The 24,901-nt window shown below is 42.8% G+C and overlaps 2 protein-coding genes across 2 annotated transcripts; both read left to right on the top strand.

Annotated features, from left to right (window-relative positions):
- Nucleotides 1-3,722: 3,722 nt before the first annotated feature.
- On the top strand, nt 3,723-8,717 carry gpr183a (G protein-coupled receptor 183a). The gene is made up of 2 exons (XM_084311014.1): nt 3,723-3,857; nt 6,906-8,717. The coding sequence occupies exon 2, from the start codon at nt 6,930-6,932 to the stop codon at nt 8,022-8,024; it is 1,095 nt and encodes a 364-aa protein (XP_084167140.1). The 5' UTR covers nt 3,723-3,857; nt 6,906-6,929; the 3' UTR covers nt 8,025-8,717.
- A 2,071-nt stretch (nt 8,718-10,788) lies between these two features.
- gpr18 (G protein-coupled receptor 18) lies at nt 10,789-14,085 on the top strand. The gene is made up of 3 exons (XM_084310110.1): nt 10,789-10,851; nt 11,693-11,736; nt 12,804-14,085. The coding sequence occupies exons 2-3, from the start codon at nt 11,714-11,716 to the stop codon at nt 13,816-13,818; spliced, it is 1,038 nt and encodes a 345-aa protein (XP_084166236.1). The 5' UTR covers nt 10,789-10,851; nt 11,693-11,713; the 3' UTR covers nt 13,819-14,085.
- Nucleotides 14,086-24,901: the final 10,816 nt, after the last annotated feature.

The following is a 24,901-nucleotide window of genomic DNA, read 5'->3' as shown; positions in this document are numbered from 1 at the left end:
GAAATGATTTTTTTTTAATAATCTAACCTTAACTAACCTTACTGTCATGCACTTGTCCTAATAAACTAACCTACACGGTAGCACTCAACACATTCATGAACATTGTTACTCAGCTGATAGAGTTGTGCCCTTCCTGATGACTTGTCGTACAGAACTTGAAAGTCGCTTTGGATAAAAGCGTCAGCTAAATGACTAAATGTGAATGTATACAACAGTATTGCACAAATGGAATGAGATATGAGAGAGTGGAATGAGGTAAATACCATATAACACTATGTGCATACACCATACAGTATGACAATGAGGATTTATGGTAAACGTAAGATTGACAAGTGTATACTATAACAGCATTGCACACTGGGTAGCAGTGCATGTTCAATAGCAGCAGTCTGCAATAGCTGCATTTCTATGTTAGTGCAGACAGCAGGTAAGCAGGTATATACACTGTGGAATATTTAGGCTTATGAGTTGAGAAGCCTGATGGCCTGGTGGCACAGCCATACTGTGACTATTATATTATAACTTAGAGCCACTTCATCCAAGTTTCTGCTGCACACACCACACCCACACTCTGACTGTTTTATTATAATCTAGTGCTATTTATCGTTGTTTCTGCTGTCACTTTGAACGCACTATATCCACACTGCAACTATTGTGTTGTAATTTAGAGCTATCTTTATTGTTTGTTTTCTGCTGCCGTTTTTCTGCTGTTTTATTTTTATTGCTGTTATTTTATCCTGTTCTGTTGATGTTGCTTCTCCGAGGCTGCGGAGCCAGGACAGAATAATTGCACTCTTTTGTGTAAGAAAGTATCGATGACAATAAAACAGAATCTGACAGCTGAATCTTTTTTATGTTTAGTCCTTCGAGGCTTTATTCTAGTATTCTTGAAATCGGAATGAATTTGCAGCTATTTGGTTGTATCTATAATATTAATAATATCAATAGTTGCTTCGCTCTCCGAGTGGGACCTGGTGATGTTTGGAAGCAGAGTTAAGAGTTGAACACTTGAGACAAAAGGAGGTGGCATGCCACTGACGTCTGATGATACTGTATTAACACTATGATCGCCGGGAACAAGTTTTCACGTCATTCAGAGCCATGCTCATTCTGCCGAAGACGCCGTAACTCGTCTTTGATGTCAATATTTCAAAAATCTGTCATCGAAATCATATTTCCTTTCCGGAGCCCTGAGACACAGTGCTGATCTCCTCTCAACTCTCTAGCGGTTCAAGAGCGCCATCTGGTGGCCGATCGGCAGATCGCCAACCGGATATTAACCTTTGAACCGGTAGTACTCATCCAAATGTGGTCCGGCCACTCTCTATAGCTCCCGCGACTCCATCTTGAAACACTGGATAATAGATCGCTCGCCCTAACTCAATAAACAACGTTATTTGGACGTATATACTATTATACAACCTGGAAATGGATCGGGCATTTCTACATCCCATAATAGAAAAAAATCTGTTCCACGCTCATCTGCCAGCGGCGCGAGGAAGCCACGGTAAGATTCAGCGTTATATTCTAACGTATTCTATACTAACTGATATGATGAACATATGACCCACTCTGGATGAATCATCTAACACTGCCCACGGAATTATAAACGATCCCCCGCCCATCCGGTCATCATCAGATGATGCGTAGAAACGTCTAGAACCACGTCCAGTTGAAACTTTTTATCTCACACAGATTCCTACCAAACTGTATTTGATCATCAATATAATGCATTTAGGGCTATAAATCACGTTCTGAAGAAAGCTGCAGAAAACGATAAAAACATACTTATACTTTAGACCATATTTTAGTATGAATATGTGAATGAAAAAGTTTAACGTTGCTACACCCTGAACAATACATATAGGACATTGAATGGGCCATAATAATGGCAATGTAGCAATAGAATTTAAAAAGTTATAGCCCTGCAAAGAAGGGGAACTTCTCCATAGACAAATAGAGCTGGCGAGGGATGGTAAATTATGAATTTAACCCATGGCGATCAAAGTGTTAAGCGGAGTAATCAGAGGTAATTCACACCACGACCATGTTACTACCACAAGATAGCGACTTAACAATAACGTTATCAGCTCTGGAAACGAGAGTGATAAATTCAGTTTGGCAAAGAAAGGGGCTAACGTCAGCTAACTATTTGGCTAACTGCAATGCATTTTCTGCTTTGCTCTCCAATGTCCACCAAACACACACGCACACTTCTCACACACACTTCATAATTTTTGCCTCAATGTTATATAGACAGGTAACGTTATGTAAACTAAGTTTAGCGCTAGCTAACGTTACCTAACTAGTATACCGTAGTAACGTTAGCATAGCTAGTACTACTGGCACTAGCGTGTTTAGCCTGCCTGTCGCTAGCCGGCCTGTTAACTGTTATTGTTCCTCATTGAGATCCAACTTACCGTATCAACTTCAGCCACCTTCTCTTCTCTTTGTCGTCGGAAGGAAAGCGGTAGTAAGAGACTGTTTTGTTGACATCATTTGTTGACAGCAACAGGACACGGGAGTGGCGTTTTTGGAACATGATGACATAGCCCTATGCCCGACATTAGCTGCCCGTTATAATAACCAGTGCAACTCGAGCGCCCCTACAGGTTGAATATACCGATAACCTGGCAGTGCCGTTAATGAGGCGTTAACGAGGCAGCAGAGGGGTGAAATTCTAAGAGCTGCATCTGTATCTATCCAAAAGAAATGTGCGCCGGCATTTGAAGTGACGGTAGGTTTGTACATGTGGCTTCCCTTCACCAAAGTGACTTTTAGATCACAACATCAAAACAAGCAGAAGGCACCTCTGGGGCAAAGGTGAACTTCCTTGTTTGTGTGTTCTCGTTTGTACAACACAAACACATTTGGAGGTGAGCCTGTGAAGTAAAGCTTTTGTCCACTGTCCTTGTTTGAAGAGAGAGAGAGAGAGAGAGAGATGAGAGAGAGAGAGAGAGAGAGAGAGAGAGAGAGAGAGAGAGAGAGAGAGAGAGAGAGAGAGAGAGAGAGAGAGAGAGAGAGAGAGAGAGAGAGAGAGAGAGAGAGAGAGAGAGAGAGAGAGAGAGAGAGAGAGAGAGAGAGAGGGGACTGAATGAAGACGTTTTGAAAACGATACTGGACTGTTAAATATCTGTGCAGCTGGAGCCACATCCTCCCCCAAGGGTGCACACACACACACACACACACACACACACCACACACCCATGCACGTGGCACGTCAACATCTTTCATGTTGAAAGATGAGAGCATGCTTCTTTTCTTTTTAAACAAGCAAATCGAGTACCTACCTCTATATGCCCAATTGCAGTCAATACCACTTATTGATCAAAGGGGACGATTATTGGGACAGTCTTTAACACGTTTTTTTCATACTGTGTGGATACTGTACAATTCTACGGCGTATAAAGCGATGGATAAAGTTTCAGACATTTTAAATGATGTCACACACACACACATGTGGGTAGATCAATCGTGAATCAATGACATTTGACATTAGATAAGAAAAGTTTCATAAACCTGGATTGAGAGAGGGGGAGGGTGGGAGAGAGAGAGAGATGGAGAGAGAGAGCGGGGGAAGAGAGAGAGAGAGAGAGAGAGAGAGGGGGGGGGAGAGAGAGAAAGAGAGAGGGAGAGAGAGAGAGAGAGAGGGAGAGAGAGAGACTTTACTACAACAGGATATCTTGTCACTATGGTTACAGGCGGCTACAGTGGTAGCTGTACTTCTGTATTTGTCAGGCCAGCATGGTTGCAGGACAGACACAGCTTAAGAGATACGCCCTACAGTAACACTGTCATGCTGAGAGGATTAATACAGCTTCAGTCAATCAATCTGAAGAACAAGACGTTTCCATTTGGTAAGTTCCCGCTTCTCATCCTGTGCTTAGTTCATCTTTGACTGCTCTGACAAGAAAACAAAATGAAAATGTCTGTAATGGGATCACGGGTAGTGTTTTAGAAGCAAAACATCGAATAGACTGAGATGTACTGTATAACAGATGTTGTGATTCATGTATTAGAAGCAAAGCATCTAGTAGGATAAGACGTATAACAGAAGTTATGATTTATGTATCATAAGAAAAACATCTAGTAGACTGAGATGTATAACAGATGTTATGATTCATGTATTAGAAGCAAAACATCTAGTAGAATAAGACGTATAACAGAAGTTATTAGATGAGATTCACTTTATTGTCATTACACAGTACAAGACAAGTGCAACAGAATGATGTGCATCTAACCAGGATGTGACAATCAACAATTAGTTGCAATGAAACACACTAACACAGTATATATATAGCAATCTATGATTTATGATTTATGTATCAGAAGAAAAACATCTAGACTGAGATGTATAACAGAAGTTTAAGATTTATGTATCAGAAGCAAAACATCTAGTAGACTGAGATGTATAACAGAAGTTTAAGATTTATGTATATCAGAAACAAAACATAGAATAGACTGAGACGTATAACAGAAGTTATGGTTCACGTTTTTCCTCAACGCATTGGAAAATAATTCCAAACTCATTTAGACCAAGGTTGTAAATAGAATTTGTATTTGTTGGGTAAAATAGCCTTTTACATTCAACTATTTAGTCTATAGGCCTATGTTTGATCTACTTTAACGACAGCAGAGGTAAGATGTTACTCTTGGTGATTCTCCCGATAGACTGCATCAACACCCTGGCCACAGATGCAAATCAATTTCACAATGATTCGTGAAATCCTGTCAGAAAAGTCGACCTCGCTCATCTACAATGTTCCCGGTACACTACATCTAGATCTACTGCTGATGTGAAACACTGATCATTTTAAATGGGTTCACGAGAGAGGATGTCACCTAAAACATGCTTGTGGTGGGGCGACAGTGGCTCAGGAGGTAAAGCGGTCGTCTGGTAATCGTAAAAGGTTCCCGGTTCGATTCCCTCTCTTCCCGGGGAAGCGTGTTGAAGTGTCCTTGAGCAAGACACTTAACCCCTAATTGCTCCCGATGAGCAGGTTGGCACCCTGCATGCGGTTGCCTCCGCCATCGGTGTGGCTTTGGAGAGAAGCTGCTATATAAAGGCGCCATTTACCATTTACATGCTGTTACTGCATCCATGCCCCCCCCCCCCCCCCCTCCCCCCCCCGCCCCCTGCCACCGCTGCTGCCTCAAGAGTCCTTCAGTGGTGTTAATGGGGCCAGGAAACGCTTCTCCTGTGCTCCCCGTGCTCCAGCCGTGACCGGGGAAGGTCACGATTATGGGTCAGAAAATACCACTTTCCTTCCAACGGCCATTCTGTGGCGGGGCACCCGAGGGAAGCTCACTTCCTCCTATACAGCGGTGATCTCTCAACACCCTTTCTCACTGAGGTGTTGGAGGGAGAGAGCTGTTACAGCTGCATTCCCAATCACAGCTAAGCCCTGGAATTGTTCACAGACTTCCGGCAGGGGCACTTTTAGCTACAAACAAGGGACTGGATGAACAACAAGGCCCGTGTCTAACGGGTCGGGGGGCTGAGTAACGTCTGGGTGTACAGTCACTGGTGCTCGGATACCTCCTCTACTGTAATACAGTTCAAATCCTTTTCCAGACAGATCACTGTGTCTCAGTCTGTAACTGTTTTTGTCTGTTTTGTTTTGTCTTATTGGTGATTTCCCCTGTTTTTATCTTAGTTTTCATCTTTTAATTATTTTAAATAGTCTGTTTACACGTCATCGTTGTAAATCAGGGCAACCTCAACGGTCTATGAGCTCTAAAGAAACGTTTTATGATGACGATGACGACAGCAAAAATAAATCCCCAAATGATCTATATTTTGCGGGGAATCTTCAAACACGACACACATTGCTAGTGTTGTGTAACACACACACATGTAGGACAAACATCGCATGTTTTCATATCTCACGACTGCAACTGAAAACACATTTTGAGATATGAGAACCCAAGCGCCTTGATCTAAATCACGATAGGTTGCGTTGCTCAGTCAGTCTCAGGGTTGCAGGGTGGACTTATCTCTCTCGCAGCTGCGCAGTGTCCCACACTTATCCTCGAATGACATTTCACACTAAATCACACGTCAAGAAATTATAGGAATTGCGCAGGCTTGGCCTGTGGGCGGGTCTTAGGCAGAGGCCGCACGTGGAGCCTGTTCTTCACAAGGCCACGTTCACTGTCAACACTAAGCCACAAGGTGGCAGTAAACACCCAATTCCCATTTGAAAAGTTTGAATCCAAAATTAGGTATCCACCATTTGAAACAAAAACAAATACAAAAACCAAGACTGATTACAGGATGGAAAGCAAAACTCACTATTGATCACTATTGAATATTGGCCTATTGAAGTCGTTAGCAATCTTAAGACATTTGCTTATAAAAGAGTTACATCTTAGTTGTAATCAGGTGTACTTTGGAAGTATCGAACAATGGTTTATTCAAAACAGATAGATGGCCAAAAGGTTTAGCTCCATGTATGTATATTTTTTGCTCTTTTTATTTCATTAATTCATTCATTTCATTTGAGCTACTCTTTATATTGTACATAGTCCTATATATAGTGTGTTGTATATTGTATAATATGTTACGTTTTGTGTTTTATATTGTCTAGATCTTTTATTATATACACTGTGGGAAGGGGGGAACAAAATTAAAAAAATCTGTAGCCTATGTCTTGCACAAATGGAAAACTGACAAAGTGATTCAACATAATTTCCCTTCTTCTTTCGAAACACTCTGGACAACCTTATGAAGTCAGGGTGGAGTGTTACAAAATAAGGAGTGTTTTTTTCTTTAAGAAAGACATAGCCTAAAGGTTTAAGACAGAATTACACATTTTAGATGAAAGGAAATAAAGAAAATAATATATTAAAAACAAAACTCAGCAGTTATTAACTAAATGTGTGTATTTTCCTTTTTTTTGCAGTCACCTTCCCTTAAAATAAACAAGATGGACACAACAACACAGCCTGCGGTCGACACAACACAGCCTGCGGTCATCACAACTCCCAGCTCAAATGACTCCTCCGTGGAGTGTACCACCCTGTACGACCACGGGAGATACGCCCGCGTCCTCATGCCCCTCTTCTACAGCGCCGTGTTCACCGTGGGCCTGCTGGGCAACGGCCTGGCGCTGCACGTCATCCGCCCCAACCTCAAGAAGATGAACTCCACCACGCTGTACTCCCTCAACCTGGTCATCTCGGACATCCTCTTCACGCTCTCTCTGCCCGTGAGGATCGTCTACTACGCCATGAACTTCCACTGGTCCCTGGGCGAGATGGCGTGCAAGCTCTCGGGCCTGGCCTTCTACGTCAACACCTACGCCGGGGTCAACTTCATGACCTGCCTCAGCGTCGACCGCTTCATCGCCGTGGTCCTGCCGTTGCGCTTCGCCCACTTCCGGCGGATCAGCAACGTGCGCTTCATCTGCGTGGCCGTGTGGCTCCTGGTCATCGCCCAGACCCTGCCCATCCTCGCCATGCGCCTGACCGCGGACGAGGCCGACGGCCGCACCACCTGCATGGAGTACCCCAACTTCGAGAAGGTGCCCCACATCGCCTTCATACTCATGGGTGCCGTTTTCCTGGGTTACGGAATCCCTGTGGTGACCATCCTGGTGTGCTACTCCGTCCTGTGCTGGAAGCTCTGCAAGAACACCACGGACAAGTCCGGCCGCAGCCGCAAGGCCATCGGGGTGATCTGCTGCGTGTCCCTGGTGTTCGTCCTCTGCTACAGCCCGTACCACGTCGACCTGCTGCAGTACATGATCCGCAAGACGGTGTCCAGCCCCGACTGCGCCGACCTCACGGCCTTCCAGGTGTCGCTGCACTTCACTGTGTGTCTGATGAACCTCAACTCCTGCTTGGATCCCTTCATCTACTTCTTTGCCTGTAAGGGCTACAAGAGGAAGGTCCTGAAGCTGCTCAGGAAGCAGGTCAGCCTGTCGTTCACCAGCGCCGGGAGGACCTCGCCCGAGGGCTCGTCCCGGGACGCCAACGACAGCAACAAGATCCACCTCAACAGCCCCAGATACAACCAGTGAAGGAGGACATGGCAGCTGGGCTATAGACACGTGACAGAGGTGCTGCTACATACTGGTTCTGAGGGACACTTTAGTCTTTTTGGATCAGCTGTAAGCGAAACTATAGAAACCGCGGATCAAACTGTTCAATTTTTAACAGAGGACATGATCAAGCCGTCGTGGCTGATGCGATATTTTTTTATTATTATTATTATAATTTTTTTTTTATTTCTCTAAACACTTCTCAACATCTGTCAGAGCGAGTACGAAGCTGTAACAGACTGGCTACCCGATCGATCTGCACAAAGGAATATGAGGAACATATCAAAGAAGAGAGACGTTTGCAGAGAAGGAAATGACAGCTTCTGTTTTCAGGGTTCCTCTCAACGACATTTGTGACAGGATTACTTGAGAATGTAAAAGAAAAAGGAGATTTGAATTGTACACCATAATGAAGAAGAAAGAATACTGCTTGTCTCTGTTGTTTGTATCTGTAAATAGTTTTGAGAACAGACACAAAGCCAGAATTTTGACCCAACAACATTTACTCAAAATGTCAGGACATTATGTTCCTTGCAATATACCAATGTCAAGAAGGGTGATATTTACTGTATGTCAAAGAAAAATGACATTTTCCCATTGTTTGTAAATGCAATACTGTTACAGTATGTGTGATCTCGTTTGTCTTGTGTGGAAGTAGTGTATTAAATCTATCTGCTAGGACGTTGGTTATTATTGGGTGTGGTTGAGTCATATGTCATTTGAGGCACCGAAGTCTAAACCTCTTCCGAGTTATGTTCTGCAGTAATAACGTTCAGCCTCAAGAGAGCAGTGGAACGCAGAAAGAAGGAACAAAGACACTGAAAGCACAGGAAGTCACATCACCATTTCAAAGGCATGCACATATCCTGTATAATGGTTGAACAGAACAAACAAAGTAAAAGTTTGTTTATTTTATTCTTAGCCATTATTTTACATTCTCCAAAAATGATTTACTCTGATGCATAGAATGTGGAAGATTAACATACTTGAATAAGAGTTAAATTTGGGGAGACACAAATATGTAAGTGCTCATAGGGTCATTGTCCTTGGCCTCGACGAGCCATACATCCATTCCTACTGTACGTACGGTAGACACGGTTTGATTAACGAAGACCAAAGATTCATTATGAACGGACAGTGTTACAGACGCAGCCACACGATGGGTATCAAAGGGAGGAGAATATCACACAGGCTGTTGTCATAACAACATATTGCGCTAAACACAAAGTGCCATCTGGTAAGAGGGATTTTAAGACACATTGAAAGCACAAGGAGAGGAGAGATAATTATTCCTCAGCCATAAGAATGAGATTAAAGAAACAGATTCCGTACCAATACCGTGCCAATAATACTCCTGTGTTTTTGCAGAAAAGGAAAAAAAGTTACAGAGATTACAGCATTACGGAACAAAAGCCACTGAACCGTAGGGGCGATAGCAGGGGGCTACCGTCGGGGGCGTGACAACGTTAACCATCTGTGGTGTGGTTGTGAAAGGGTTAACCCTTTGTCATGTGGCAGTGAAACCTTCTGTATTGTCGGAGTGAAAGGGTTAACCCTTTGGTAGTGTGGCAGTGAAAGGGTTAAGAAATGTGCCCGGGCTAACCAACTAAGCAAACCGGATCGTGACAAAACCCAAATATGACATATGGATGTAACCTTTGCGTTTATCAAATGGACGGTGGAGAGCAGAGTCACATGGCACCGAAGAGGAAATGTCAGGAAGGCGTGTGGGGGGGGGGGGGGGGGGGGAACACTGGTTCAGAGAGGAGTTGTGGTTATACAGGTCTGTGCCTTCCAACTGAAATTCATATTGTCTGTCTGCCAGCAGAGACGTGATGTGCGAATGCACACACACACACACACACACACACACACACACACACACACACACACACACACACACACACACACACACACACACACACACACACACACACACACACACACACACACACACACACACACACACACACACACACACACACACACACACACACACACACACACACACACACACGCACAACTTACTCGTGAATCTGTATTCAACCCCCGGTCCGGTGTGACCTTGAGCGTGTCTCTCACCTGAGGTATGCGCTTTGCATCCATTAAGTCGGCGTGGTGTAAAAAGCATCTCACAGCATCAGCGTGAAGTGTCTATTACCGCCGCCTTATTTCCTGTTTATATGGCAACTGCCACAACATCCTGTTTTTAATTACTTCTCTCAGGCAGCAGATGCTTCTCAGAGCAACCTGCTGTGGATTACTCCCCTGAGGACTAATGTGCTGTGACAGACCCCACTTTTCCAATCAATAACTCGCCCTAAATCTGCCATCTCTCTGGCTGCCAAACGCACTCCCACTTCTAATGGCACATCATTTTCTTTAAGGGGGTGTAATTGCAGAATGCGAAGAGCTGTAGCCCCGTTTTGTGTTTGTTTCCACCGCAGATACTGTATATATATATACGGCTAATATACAGTAACATGCACGCCAGACACAACGCACCGGCACAGGAAGTGAACACGTTTCGGTCTCGCCCCGCCGTTTCGTTACCGTCTGTGATATAGACAATGGTTTCACTTCCCCCCTTTTGTGCTCTCAGAGGTGAGCACTCAGAGAGAGAGAGAGAGAGAGAGAGAGAGAGAGAGAGAGAGAGAGAGAGAGAGAGAGAGAGAGAGAGAGAGAGAGAGAGAGAGAGAGAGAGAGAGAGAGAGATGGCAGGTAGCCATACCGTAGTCCTTCATGAACCGGTCGGTGAGGGCCCTTTGTGAAGATGCTGATATGAGATGAGATACATATCTACCTGGTGAGTATGGCCATTCTTCTGATCTCTTTCACCTTTGTGCTAACAACTTCACATTTTGATATGTTTGCTATAGCTATAGCCCCCTGTATAGCCACACTTGCCTAGGCGTTGATTTGTGCCGTATTTACTGGACGTGTGTGCTGTATATTGTGTGTCACTGTGCTGTCTCGTAGAGGTGGTGAAACATGTTGAATGTCATTTTCTTTTATTGTGGTAATATCTTTTATTTATTTTTTCATATAGCATATCTTCAACAAACAGTGTTACTTTACAACATAATTTCATGGTCACATGATTCGACATAGTCAACAGTTATTATCTACTGGTTTCACTTCCAGCTTTTTGTTATTCACTTCTCCCTTCAATTCAATTCAATTCTGCTTTCATTATCAATAGATACATTTTTTTTTTACAAACGGACGATGCCATAACAGGTGTGAAAGTTGTTATTGTGCTGCGTATCAGCTCGTTTGTTCGTGGAAGATGAACTCACAGAGCAACACAATCAGACAGAAGTGCTCGCCGCGTGTTCCTCTGGTGTTCAAACTGCAGCTGCACTGCTGTTTATAAATAACTATTCAAATGATCCTTCAGCCGCATCTGTGAGCTGTGAATCACAGACACACACATATAGAAACTGCCTTTGGCCATTCAACCTCTATATTCCTTCTGAAATATGACATTGTTTCACGTTCATTCGTTTGTTTGTTTGTTTGTTTGTTTTTCAATCATACAAAAAGACGTGGCTCTGCAGTGTTTGGCTGGTATTGTGTCCTTGCAAAGAGTGAGATGCAACTGTTGGTTTTTTTCCCTCATCTCTACAATTCATCTGCTGTTTCAGAGCCGTCTAGATCGTTGTCCAATGCATTCAGCACGTCATGCCGGGTATGTATAATTATGTATGGTAATTATTAAACGTTGCTTCACATTCTGCTGCTCATAAGATCCAATACAGTTTGGAACTCCATTCAAGTCTCTCACTGACATCATATCCCCATCAATCCGAAGTCACCGTCATCATATAATCCAATTCTTTGTTCCTTTTGGGCAACTATGATAACTGGCAACAAGTTTTCTTTTATAATGGTGTCTTGTAATCCCATGTGAGATGGGCCACATATGGCAAATCATTGGAATTAATTCATACTTTCTATTTGTTTTCTACAACATATAACATACGTCGTAGTAGTAGTAGTAGTAGTAGTAGTAGTAGTAGTAGTAGTAGTAGTAGTAGTAGTAGTAGTAGTAGTAGTAAAAGTAATAGTAGTAGTAGTAAGTAATAGTAGTGGTAGTAGTAGTAGTAGTAGTAGTAGTAGTAGTAGTAGTAGTAGTAGTAGTAGTAGTAGTAGTAGTAGTAGTAGTAGTAGTAGTAGTAGTAGTAGTAGTAATAGTAGTAGTAGTAAAAGTAATAGTAGTGGTAGTGGTAGTAGTAGTAGTAGTAGTAGTAGTAGTAGTAGTAGTAGTAGTAGTAGTAGTAGTAGTAGTAGTAGTAGTAGTAGTAGTAGTAGTAAAAGTAATAGTAGTAGTAGTGGTAGTGGTAGTAGTAATAGTAGTAGTAGTAGTAGTAGTAGTAGTAGTAGTAGTAGTAGTAGTAGTAGTAGTAGTAGTAGTAGTAGTAGTAGTAGTAGTAGTAGTAGTAGTAGTAGTAGTAGTAGTAGTAGTAGTAGTAGTAGTAGTAGTTTTATTCAGTCATCACACACAATACAATATTCACAATCATTCCAGACTGTTAATGGTCTTTGCTTTTGGCAGTGACTGAAAAGGTGCAGGCTGAAGCATAATGCTTATATATACCTGTCCTATATTCTGTCATATATTCCCCAACAATAGAAATACATCTCCTTTTAATGTATTTCTTTGTGCAACCATAGTGTTCAGCTGTTGGTCACTTGAGTAGATGTTAGTCATTTACTTTCTGAACATCCTGTTCTCTTTGACTGTATATGTTGCAGTGTGGACTTGGATCTGAACGTTTCCAACATGTCGCTGGAGTCCAGTGCAGTGCAGCTGGAGGAGGTACCTGGGGAGTACCGCATGGCAGGTCTGGTCTTCTACGGCTTCATCTTCGTCATAGGAATCGTGGTCAATCTCACTGCCCTGTGGGTGTTTGCCCTCACCACCAAGAAGAAGAACTCAGTCACCGTCTACATGGTCAACGTGGCGGTGGTGGACCTCATCTTCCTCCTCCTGCTTCCCTCTAGGATGGTCTACTACCACCGCGACTACTGGCCCTTCGGAGATCTCTTCTGCCGGATCAGCGCGGCTTTGACCGTCTTCTACCCCTGCGTGGCCCTTTGGCTGTTTGCCCTGATCAGCGCCGACCGCTACGTGGCCATCGTTCAGCCGAGGCACAGCAAGGAGCTGAAGAACATCCCCAAGGCCGTGGCGGCGTGTGCGGGGGTGTGGATCATGAGCCTGGGCGGCACCGCGCCCCTGCTATTCCCCGGAGACGACCCCGACCGCGCCTCCAACTTCACCACCTGCGTCAAGACCCGCGACATCGTCCACCTGCGCCGCGACAACCCCGTCAACCTCGTGCGACTCGTCTTCTTCTTCCTGGTCCCCGTCTGCATCATGGCCGTCTGCTACGTCGTCATCGTGAACAACCTGATCCACGGGCGCACCTCCAAGCTCAAGCCCAAAGTGAAGCAGAAGTCCATACGGATCATCGTCACGCTCATTGTCCAGGTGCTGGTGTGTTTCATTCCCTTCCACGTGTGCATGGTGGTTCTTCTGCTGCTGGGAGGAGAAGGAGCGGACTACGGCACCTGGGCCACCTTCACTACCTTCCTGATGAACCTCAGCACGGTCCTGGATATCATTCTCTACTACATCGTCTCCAAGCAGTTCCAGGACAGGGTGATCAGTGTGATTCTCTACAGGAACTACTTGCGGAGTGTCAGGAGAAAGAGCAGACACACGGGCAGCGTGCGCTCACTGAGTAACCTGACCAGTGCCATAATATGAGGCAATTGTCAACCCTCGATGTGTCGCAAATGAGTTTGATATCTCACGCGTACGTACAGTGTATTGTACGAGTACGCGTTTTGTCACAGCGTAAACTTGAATACATTAGACACGTGAACCGCGCGCACGCACGTGCTCATTATCAAACGGATCAGGAAATGTAATTCATTTCCGAGATGCACTTCCACACTCACAGTATGGGAGTATTGTTGCTGGAACATAAACATCTGTGTTCTGAGCTGATTGGCTCACCCAGGAGACTTTGCAGCAGCACTGATTTCAGCTTGTCTTTGCACTGGCAGACGAGGCTCATCTCTGGCTCAGGTAGGCTGTATTACACAAAGACTCGAATAAGGGTTACATATTTGTAAGGTGTCAGTATCTGTATTGGTGTTTTTGGACGTCTGTCTATAAATATAGAAACTCAAGTCAAGCTATCTGAGTCTAACGTGTACGAGAAATGACAGACAGTAACCAGAAGAGATGCTGTAAGCAGGAAGATGTGGTGGGGTCTTAAGGTCTCGGGTATCTTCTTTGCACTGTTTCACTTACTGTCTTCAGAGTACACCATCATGCCTGCATAATTGTTGTATGTGTGTCATGTATATAAATACCAAACTACCCCGTGTTCTCTGTGTTTATTCATAATGGTGTCAGATCACCTGCACCACAGAGTCACAGACTGTAAATATCCTAACCCAACCCCCTCCAATGTACAGTCATTTACCTAGTATGGTTTTGTCAATAGTCCAATGTACAATTTTGTTTGTTTGTACAGAGTCTCCCCCCCCCCTCAATGTACAGTTTTGCTTGTTTATACAGTGTGCCCCCCCCCCCCCCCAACCACCTCCAATGTAAATTACCCAGTATGGTTGTCAATATCCCAGTGTACCCAACCCCCCCCACCCAACCTCCTCCAATGTACAGTTTCTACGTCAAATGTATATACTCCCTTTTCTTGACTCCTTCTGTATCACAAACAGTACTGTATTTGCAAATCTGGTATGTCATAAATGTATAGATGTAGCAGTACTGACTATCTGTATGTCATGTATGTCATATATGTCCTGATGAATTGAAAATGGGGGACCCTGGTGTAAACAAGACGAAAGTCTTTCTCTGGTCTGCATCCCCTTAACAATTGTGTGTATTGAGCTGTACTGTATTGTACCCATTCTGCAATCTGTTAATAAAGTTTTCAATCAATCAATCAAAACTGAGTGACACATTATAAACCCCACCAGAGGGAGGCGCTATGATACAGTAAATAATAACCACAACCTCTGTGAAAGCTGCAGTTCACAACAACACCAGTTGATGGCATCACGCCACAGAAGACACAACTACAGCTAGACCCCGTCTGACTCATAGCAGGAGAAATCGAAGTTTTCAGGTGTCTCTTTGTGATGGTGTTAAAAGTGGATGTAATAAAGGAATAATGTGTTCTTTGTGTTTTTCTTTTTAAGCCTCCCGAGCTATGCAGCATTACAGTCACTCTTATGAACAGTAATGCAGTGGTAATGAAAGGTTCTGAACAGCAATGCAGTGGTGATGAAAGGTTCTGAACAGTAATGCAGTGGTGATGAAAGGTTCTGAACAGTGATGCAGTGGTGATGAACGGTTATGAATATGAACAGTGATGCAGTGGTGATGAAATGTTCTGAACAGTGGTGATGAAAGGTTCTGAACAGCGCTGCAGTGCTGATGAAAGGTTCTGAACAGTGATGCAGTGGTAATGAAAGGTTCTGAACAGTGGTGATGAAAGGTTATGAACAGTGATGCAGTGGTGATGAAAGGTTATGCATATGAACAGTAATGCAGTGGTGATGAAAGGTTCTGAACAGCGCTGCAGTGCTGATGAAAGGTTCTGAACAGTGATGCAGTGGTAATGAAAGGTTCTGAACAGTGATGCAGTGGTGATGAAAGGTTCTGAACAGTGATGCAGTGGTAATGAAAGGTTCTGAACAGTGATGCAGTGGTGATGAAAGGTTATGAATATGAACAGTGATGCAGTGGTGATGAAAGGTTCTGAACAGTGGTGATGAAAGGTTATGAACAGTGATGCAGTGGTGATGAAAGGTTCTGAACGGTTCTGAACAGTAATGCAGTGGTGATGAAAGGTTATGAGCAGTAATGATGAAAGGTTATGAGCAGTAATGATGAAAGGTTATGAGCAGTAATGCCGTGGTGATGAAAGGTTCTGATCAGTGGTGATGAAAGGTTATGAGCAGTAATGATGAAAGGTTATGAGCAGTAATGCCGTGGTGATGAAAGGTTCTGATCAGTGGTGATGAAAGGTTATGAGCAGTAATGATGAAAGGTTATGAGCAGTAATGATGAAAGGTTATGAGCAGTAATGCCGTGGTGATGAAAGGTTCTGATCAGTAATGCAGTGGTGATGAAAGGTTATGAATATAATAATAATAATACATTTAATTTGTAACACACCCTACCTTCCTGAGAATCTCAGAGTGCTACAGAGTTAAAAAGAATAAAATATAAATATAAAAAAGGAGGAACACATAGCAGAACAACATATGATAAGACATAAAAACTAATAAAATGCCTTTCTAAAAAGGTAGGTCTTGAGTCCACGTTTAAAAGTTTGTGGTGCTCTCAGGTGGTTGGGGAGAGCATTCCACAGTCTGGGTGCGGCCGAGCAGAACAGAGATGCAGTGGTGATGAAAGGTTCTGAACAGTGGTGATGAAAGGTTCTGAACAGTGGTGATGAAATGTTCTGATCAGTGGTGATGAAAGGTTCTGAACAGTAATGCAGTGGTGATGAAAGGTTCTGATCAGTGGTGATGAAAGGTTCTGAACAGTGGTGATGAAAGGTTCTGATGAGTAATGCAGTGGTGATGAAAGTGTCTGAACAGTTGTGATGAAAGGTTCTGAACAGTAATGCAGTGGTGATGAAAGGTTCTGATCAGTGGTGATGAAAGGTTCTGATCAGTGGTGATGAAAGGTTCTGATCAGTGATACAGTGGTGATGAAAGGTTCTGATCAGTGATGCAGTGGTGATGAAAGGTTCAGATCAGTGGTGATGAAAGGTTCTGAACAGTTGTGATGAAAGGTTCTGATCAGTGATGCAGTGGTGATGAAAGGTTCAGATCAGTGGTGATGAAAGGTTCTGAACAGTTGTGATGAAAGGTTCTGATCAGTGATGCAGTGATGATGAAAGGTTCTGAACACAACAGTAATGCAGTGGTAATGAAAGGTTCTGAACACAACAGTAATGCAGTGGTAATGAAATGTTCTGAACACAACAGTAATGCAGTGGTGATGAAATGTTCTGAACACAACAGTAATGCAGTGGTGATGAAATGTTCTGAACACAACAGTAATGCAGTGGTGATGAAAAGTTCTGAACACAACAGTAATGAAGTGGTGATGAAAGGTTCTGAACACAACAGTGATGCAGTGGTAATGAAAGGTTTTGAACACAACAGTAATGCAGTGGTGATGAAAGGTTCTGAACACAACAGTGATGCAGTGGTGATGAAAGGTTCTGAACACAACAGTGATGCAGTGGTGATGAAAGGTTCTGAACACAACAGTAATGCAGTGGTGATGAAAGGTTCTGAACACAACAGTAATGCAGTGGCTATGAAAGGTTGTGAACAGTAATGCAGTGGTGATGAAATGTTATGAATATGAACAGAGATGCAGTATATACAAAAATAATATATGATTTTCTTTTCAAAAAAGTATTATTCAGTACTCGGATTGCATCAAATATTATACTTAATATTAGGGATGGCACGATACCACTTTTTCATATCCGATACCGATATCACAGCCTTGAGTATCGGCCGATACCGATCCTACCGGCCCTCCCCTCTTAAAAACAAAAACCTGTGTTTAACCTAGCCATCTATAACACATCATGCTAAAACTGTGAAACAAATCCTACTCCCCTAAAATAATAAATACATAGCATACATTACTCAATTATGCAATAGTGCTGCTGCTTTTTCCGGTGCAATGCTCGGAGATTTTAAAATCATTGGTAAACTGAAAATATACACTTTGATTGCTGTTTTGATAGGGTTATGATCTTTATTCTTGGCTACATTTGAAAAAGAAACACAACATTGTACTTATTACTTATTATTTAGGTTTCCGACGCGAGGCTAAGCGTCGGAAACCTAAAGTTATTTTCTCTGTTAGAGTCATCAGCTTTGCTTTGTTACCGTCTGCAGGGAGTTTCTCGCACTTCTGAATGGTTTCCAGCTAAGTTAGTTGGGGCAAAACATTTCCTCTTGGCATTCATTGCAAGTATAAACTCGGCATACTCCGTTTCAATGATGTAACGTTAGTCTAAGTGTTTAATTAAGGCGAGACAGCACCCCCAAAATTGCCTTTTTGCTTTTTTTCGACGATATTGAGATTTTGTTATATTTTGCTTCCTAAACATGTCTTCTATGAAACTAGTGACAATAAAATGTCAATAACACACATTTAGTTGTTTATTTGACTTCATTTTGCCTGATTGCATCCACAAATGTGCACATATTTAATGGGGAAGTGCCTCATTTGCATATATAAACTTCAGAAAACTTGTAATATATATTTTTTTAGTTTATACATAACAAACTGGGAAAGTTTCATAGTGATATCTATTCAAGTATATTTTTTCCCTATTAGGGGGTGCTGTCCCCCCTTAAGTCAGTGGTGTTGAAGTTCCCAGTGTTGCTGCCACCGCTAGAAATACTTCCGTTGCAGATATTACACTCGGCTGTGTCGTGTTATTCCACATACACGTGAGATCTCTGTATTTGTGAGTGTCTTTATTGTTAGCTCCATAGCTCCACCATTATCCGTTCCTAGTCTACTCTAGTCTGCGTACCTGCCCGTGACCCCAGTACGGTGGCCTGTACTCTGTCGTATTAGCACACAGACACAGGATGTTTTGCCTTTTCCTTCTTTGAGCTTAAAGTAACTCCACACAGCTGACATGACTGCGGCACTCACGCTTAGCTAACGCTAACGTTGTTGTCACGCTAGTACTGTTAACGTGATGGCACGCTTTTACGGAATGTATCGGATCGGAAAATACTTCCTGTTTTTCCGATATCCGATCCTGTGAATTTGACCAGTATCGGACCGATACCGATACTGAGTATCGGATCGGTGCCATCCCTACTTAATATAACACAATGCATTTCAGTCATGAAGATATAATCTGCTTAAAATGGTGGGTAAGCTCCATTTCACAGACAACAAGGTGAGTAAACTGCATTGAGGTGGGTCTACCCTCCACAATGAAAACCCATTGTACCTGCAGTCATTTAAAATAAGCAGCAATTCCCTCCTTCATACAATGGTGATAACAGATTTATGACACAAACATTTGTAATACATATACATGACGCAAAACCGAGAACACAAGGCAAGCCGACTCGGAGCCAAACGGAAACCTTTTCCCCGCGCCGTGATGCAACTGTAATCAAGTCTGAACCGCACCTGACATCTCTCTGAAGCCAAATCACACTGAGAAGAAAAATGATCAAGATCTAAGATCCTGACGGTTTGCTCCTGGGGTGAGGCGGATGAGTGAGTTTACTGAATGCGTGTGTAACGGAAGCAGACGGTGACTATCTTCCATACTTTTCAAATGCAAATAAAAAATGCGTCTGCGACGTGATGGGCTCTGTACATGTTATTTCCTGCATTGACATCACTGTAGCTGACGGGAGGTGGGGGGGGGGGGGGGGGTGAGCCATGGACATGATGACAATCCTTCGCTGATGCCTATTGCTGAAGTGAGGGGCTGGGAGTGAGTGAGTAAGTGTGTGTGTCACATCTAGTCAGTCCTAACTGGTTTAGATGGTGATGCAGTGTCCCCTAAGTGACTATGTAGTGTCTCATCCAATTGCAGTGTCATGTTTTTATTTATTTATTTGATTTTGGGGTATATATATATATACGACCATACAGGCCACAATAGCTCTCTGAATCTTCGTACGCCGAAATATGGTACGCCGTGAATGTACGTGCCCTATATAAACGATATCCCCCGCCTGCATACCACATAACAAGGTATACCCTCGGTTGAAAACCAATACCCTATACCTGCTCTTAGCATAGCATCTCATCTCCAGTGATGTACAGCAGGGAGGGGGGGGGGGGGGGGGGGGGGGCACGGGTGAGATATGAACTCCGCCAGAAGGAGAATAGCTACAAATGCACACAAAAACCCAATGTGAACAAAAAGCAGCGTGTTTCAAACTTGGAGAACGCTAGGGCGTTTGTGCCGGTCCCCACCTCGCAGCATGGTTTGCCACAGACTCGTGTTCCACCCGGCCTCCAGGCGACGGAATATGTGTTCATACGGCACAATGCCCACCGCGGGTCCTGTCAACCCCCCTATGATGGCCCGTTTCGGGTCCTACAGACGGGAAGTAAGACCTTCGTGGTGGACATTGGCGGTAAACCGGAACATGTCTCGGTGGACCGGCTTAAGCCAGCTCACTTGGATGTGGATCACCCCGTGGCACTCGCTCAGCCCCCGCGGCGGGGGCGACCTCCCCGTGTTAAACCTCGTCACCCTAAATCACTTTTTGAAAATATGAGTCCCTCACCGCCCAATAGGCACCTTGCCCCTTGCCCTCGCCGCCACCGCAAGGCCCCAGGGGGTCCCACGGTAGCTCATATGCCGGCTCCAGTTGTTCGGAGCCGTTATGGTCGGGAGGTCCGTCTACCGACCCGTTTTGTGAGTTAGTAGGGTGAATTCTGGGGGGACATATGTAGTGGGCACTTACATGGACACTTACCTGGACTGGACATAATCCACCTACACTGTCACTTTAAGGACACGGGGCATTGTGGGTAGCTAGAGCGGCCATATGAACGCTTGGCTTGGTTTGTTGTGGTATCCATGGCTATGCTAATAAATGATGCACACTGATGTGTGGTCAAAGAAACTTCACTCTCTTTGGTCGTGATTTCCAGTCTCCTACAACATACAGATAGACAGTACTGCTACATCTATACATTTATGACATACCAGATTTTGACAATAGTATAAATGTTCGTATGTTGTCCTTGAAAAGGCACTATATGTTCATGTAATTGCATTTGTACGATGACACTAACGGCAGTAAGTACCGTTGATTCATATAGTTAAGATTTACATCAGCTGAAAACCATTTTATAAATGAGTTGAGCGAGCTCACTCTCCAGTACACCCCTGTAGGTGTATATAAAATAAATAAAGACACTTGCCGGTACACATCAAGTCCACCTGGTCGGTCGTCGGTGTGTATACGCGTTGGGTGTGTATGCGTCGGGTCACAAGGTGTCGGAACCGCAGAATGTAGAGGATAAGTTATCATAGTATTTAATAAGAGGAGTAAGACAGTGCAGTCACACATGGAATACTGGGTACTGCGGTCCATCACTAATGATAGGTTTATTGGCTACTGGACTAAGAGGATTTATAACCAAGAGGTCAGAGGTCAAATGAAACATCAGAGGGTCGTCTATCTGTCCCACCTGTTAGACATCAAAGAGAAGCCCACCACGCTCCGCACGGCGACTGGCATTTAAAACAATTAAGTTTCCTGTCAAGTCGCTGTGATGAATTATCCGGAAGCTTTACCCGCTGTAATTCTAAATCTTCACAACAAGTGCCTTTGTTGTAGAGAAATTAATGAAAACAAGATTGTCTTTCATAGGAGCTGATCTAACAGCGCGACAGCCAGCTGCTCTTCTTTGGGAATAAAAACAGTCAGCATTAAACAACGTTCAGAGAAAATACTTTTTTCTTTTTTCCCCCTTCTCTCTCTCTCTCCCTCCCCACTGCTCGCATGGAAAACAAATCAGGCGGCAAGCGCAGTGGCCATCTGTTTTGTTATTTGATATGTGAATACATGTTGTAATGACTTTGTTTGTGAGTCGCTCGGCACGGCGGAACACGCGAGAACTCTCGAAGTGCCGGAGTGTTCAAAGCTAATCATATAATTGGACACAATAGTCGATGACAAATGGAGATGCTCGGAGCCAGCCAGCTGGGGAAGTGAATGTGTAATCATTGTAAAATCATATCGTTTTTGCATATTTGAAGACAGCTTAATAGAGTTTGCGTGTCAGCGCGCTATCATATGATGATCAGAGACACTGTTGCCGGATTTGTTTTCCAAATAGTGCTTTATTGGGGCTGTTCGTCTTCCAAGGATGCAACGCACGCCTCTGGGCTCTCAGTCTCACCTCTGAAAGTTTATCTCTGTTATTATGAAAAGTTCTGTATCTGGCATTAGAAGCCGCTCCTCCTCTAGGGGAATTCAGAATAGTCTTTTTCTGCACCAATGTTTGACCGCTCGCAAACAAAAGGCTGTGGGCTTTCAGAATATTTCGATTTGATCATATTTATCAATAAAATGCTTGTAGATTCACGATGACAAGCAGAACGGCGCAATTTAACCGGGCAGTTTCTCCCCTCCTTCATTTTCAATTAATATATTTAAATCTAAATAATATAATAATATAATATAAATAACAATATTTCATGATGATCTTATATCTTCGTTTGGGAAATATTAGTAATATCATTTTTGGAAAGTGGTGCTTCGATCAGCGATTTATCTCCCCTACATTTTCAGGTAGCACTTTATAATAACACCCTGTTATAATACATTTATAAGGTATATGTAGATAATGGACTAATCATGAACAAATCATTTATATACATTTGTAAATTATTATTAAATCATTTATAACCATATTTGTATAACATTTACAAATTAGTTCTATATTATTTATAACTCATTATCAACATTGTTTGTACTTGATTTGTTCATCATTAAATAATGTTGTTTAATGTGTAGTAACACATTTGTAGACGCTTTGAAAAATGGATATGAAAAAACGACTATACTGTACCTCCATTTATTTGTTCATGTTCAACAAATGATTTGTTAAGACATTCATAAAACATCTATAAATCATTTGCAGATGCTATTGTGTGCCCTAATCTGAAGTGAAGCCTATTCATCATTAACAAATGTCTAATACAGTTAATTATTTGTTTACTTTTTCATCACCTGTTACAAATGTTGTAGACAGCTTTCGGATACACCCTTCTTTGTGACATCAAACAGTGACAGAATTAGGACTATAGATAAATGCAATTTTATTAACATATAAAATACATGTGCATGACATATAGTGTAACATGAGGGGGGCACTAGGACCCAGGAGTACCCTGGTCAGGTAGAGTATCTAGAGAGGAAGTCTCACGCGAGTGAGACTTGACTTCACGTGTGTTGCCGTCTGTTTGAATGGAAGCACGATACATGCAGAACCAAGTTATCCGTGCTGCTCCTGCCCCACGCTTTTAATAAGGTATGAGCAGGTTAAACACCTTTTTTGTTGGTAAATATATTCCATCATTTCCGACCTACAAACAACTCTTATATGTTGTGTAGACGTACTTGATGTGGTGGGCGCTAACGTTACATTTGTTCCTAATGTGTGCTCAGTGCTCAGTATATTGCGGTATGTGATGATGACACGACACACAAGGGTAATAATTATTTGTATTTTCAGGCTGTATCGGCGCCTATACAGTCTGAAAATACAAATAATTATTACCCTCGTGTTTATCACATACCGCAATATACTGAGCACTGAGCACACACTAGGAACAAATGTAACGTTAGCGCCCACCACATCAAGTACGTCTACACAACATATAAGAGTTGTTTGTAGGTCGGAAATGATGGAATAGATTTACCAACAAAAAAGGTGTTTAACCTCATACCTTATTAAAAGCGTGGGGCAGGAGCAGCACGGATAACTTGGTTCTGCATGTATCGTGCTTCCATTCAAACAGACGGCAACACACGTGAAGTCAAGTCTCACTAGATACTCTACCTGGCCAGGGTACTCCTGGGTCCTAGTGCCCCCCACGTTACACTATATGTCATGCACATGTATTTTATATGTTAATAAAATTGCATTTATCTTTAGTCCTAATTCTGTCACTGTTTGATGTCACAAAGAAGGGTGTATCCGAAAGCTGTCTACAACATTTGTAACATGTGATGAAAAAGTAAACAAATAATTAACTGTATTAGACATTTGTTAATGATGAATAGGCTTCACTTCAGATTAGGGCACACAATAGCATCTGCAAATGATTTATAGATGTTTTATGAATGTCTTAACAAATCATTTGTTGAACATGAAAAATAAATGGAGATACAGTATAGTCGTTTTTTCATATCCATTTTTCAAAGCATCTACAAATGTGTTACTACACATTAAACAACATTATTTAATGATGAACAAATCAAGTACAAACAATGTTGATAATGAGTTATAAATAATGTAGAACTAATCTGGAAATGTTATACAAATATGGTTATAAATGATTTAATAATCATTTATGAATGTATATAAATGGTTTGTTCATGGTTGGTTCATTATCCACTAATGCGTTATAAATACTTTGTAAATGTTATACAAATATAGTTATAAATGATTTAATAATCATTTATGAATGTATATAAATGGTTTGTTCATGATTAGTTCATTATCTACAAATACCTTATAAATGTATTATAACAGGGTGTTATTATAAAGTGCTACCCATTTTCAAAAGCCTCCCTAGAGGAAGGTTGTCTTAAAACCTCTTAACTCAATCAGCGCCAGACCCGAGGATAGTCGGGTTATCTCGCCACCCGTTCAGCGCCAGACACGAGTATAGTCGGGTTTTCATCGTTATTTCTTTTATTCGATATTTCTATTCATTACAGGCACACAGACTTGGGGTTAACATGGGGAATCATCCTGAGAATGCCAAAGTGCAATACCGGCCGCATCCTGGCAGTGGCAGTATCGAGCACCCTTTGAAACCTTATATCTTATATACCCTATGCAATTTGCATACAGGACAAACGGGTCCACCGACGACGCGGTCTCCCAGGTACTGCACAGCACCCTCTCGCACCTTGACCGTCAGAAGGGGGGCTATGTGAGACTGTTGTTCATTGACTACAGCTCAGCGTTCAACACCATAGTCCCCACCAGACTGGTGGACAAGCTGATCGAGCTAGGTCTGAGCTCCGCCCTGAGCGCC

This window comes from Notolepis coatsorum (genome assembly GCF_963971535.1).
Source record: "Notolepis coatsorum genome assembly, chromosome: 3".
Classification (NCBI taxonomy): Eukaryota; Metazoa; Chordata; class Actinopteri; order Aulopiformes; family Paralepididae; genus Notolepis; species Notolepis coatsorum.
The sequence above is the reverse complement of the archived record's forward strand: the minus strand, read 5'-3'. Positions and strand labels throughout refer to the sequence as shown.

Excerpts from the sequence above, each read along its gene's own strand:
- gpr18 (XM_084310110.1), top strand. The coding sequence starts at position 11,714 with ATGCATTCAGCACGTCATGCCGG. Across the intron at positions 11,737-12,803 it reads CATTCAGCACGTCATGCCGG|TGTGGACTTGGATCTGAACG; the intron begins GTATGTATAATT and ends TATATGTTGCAG.
- gpr183a (XM_084311014.1), top strand. The coding sequence starts at position 6,930 with ATGGACACAACAACACAGCCTGCGGTCGACACAACACAGCCTGCGGTC.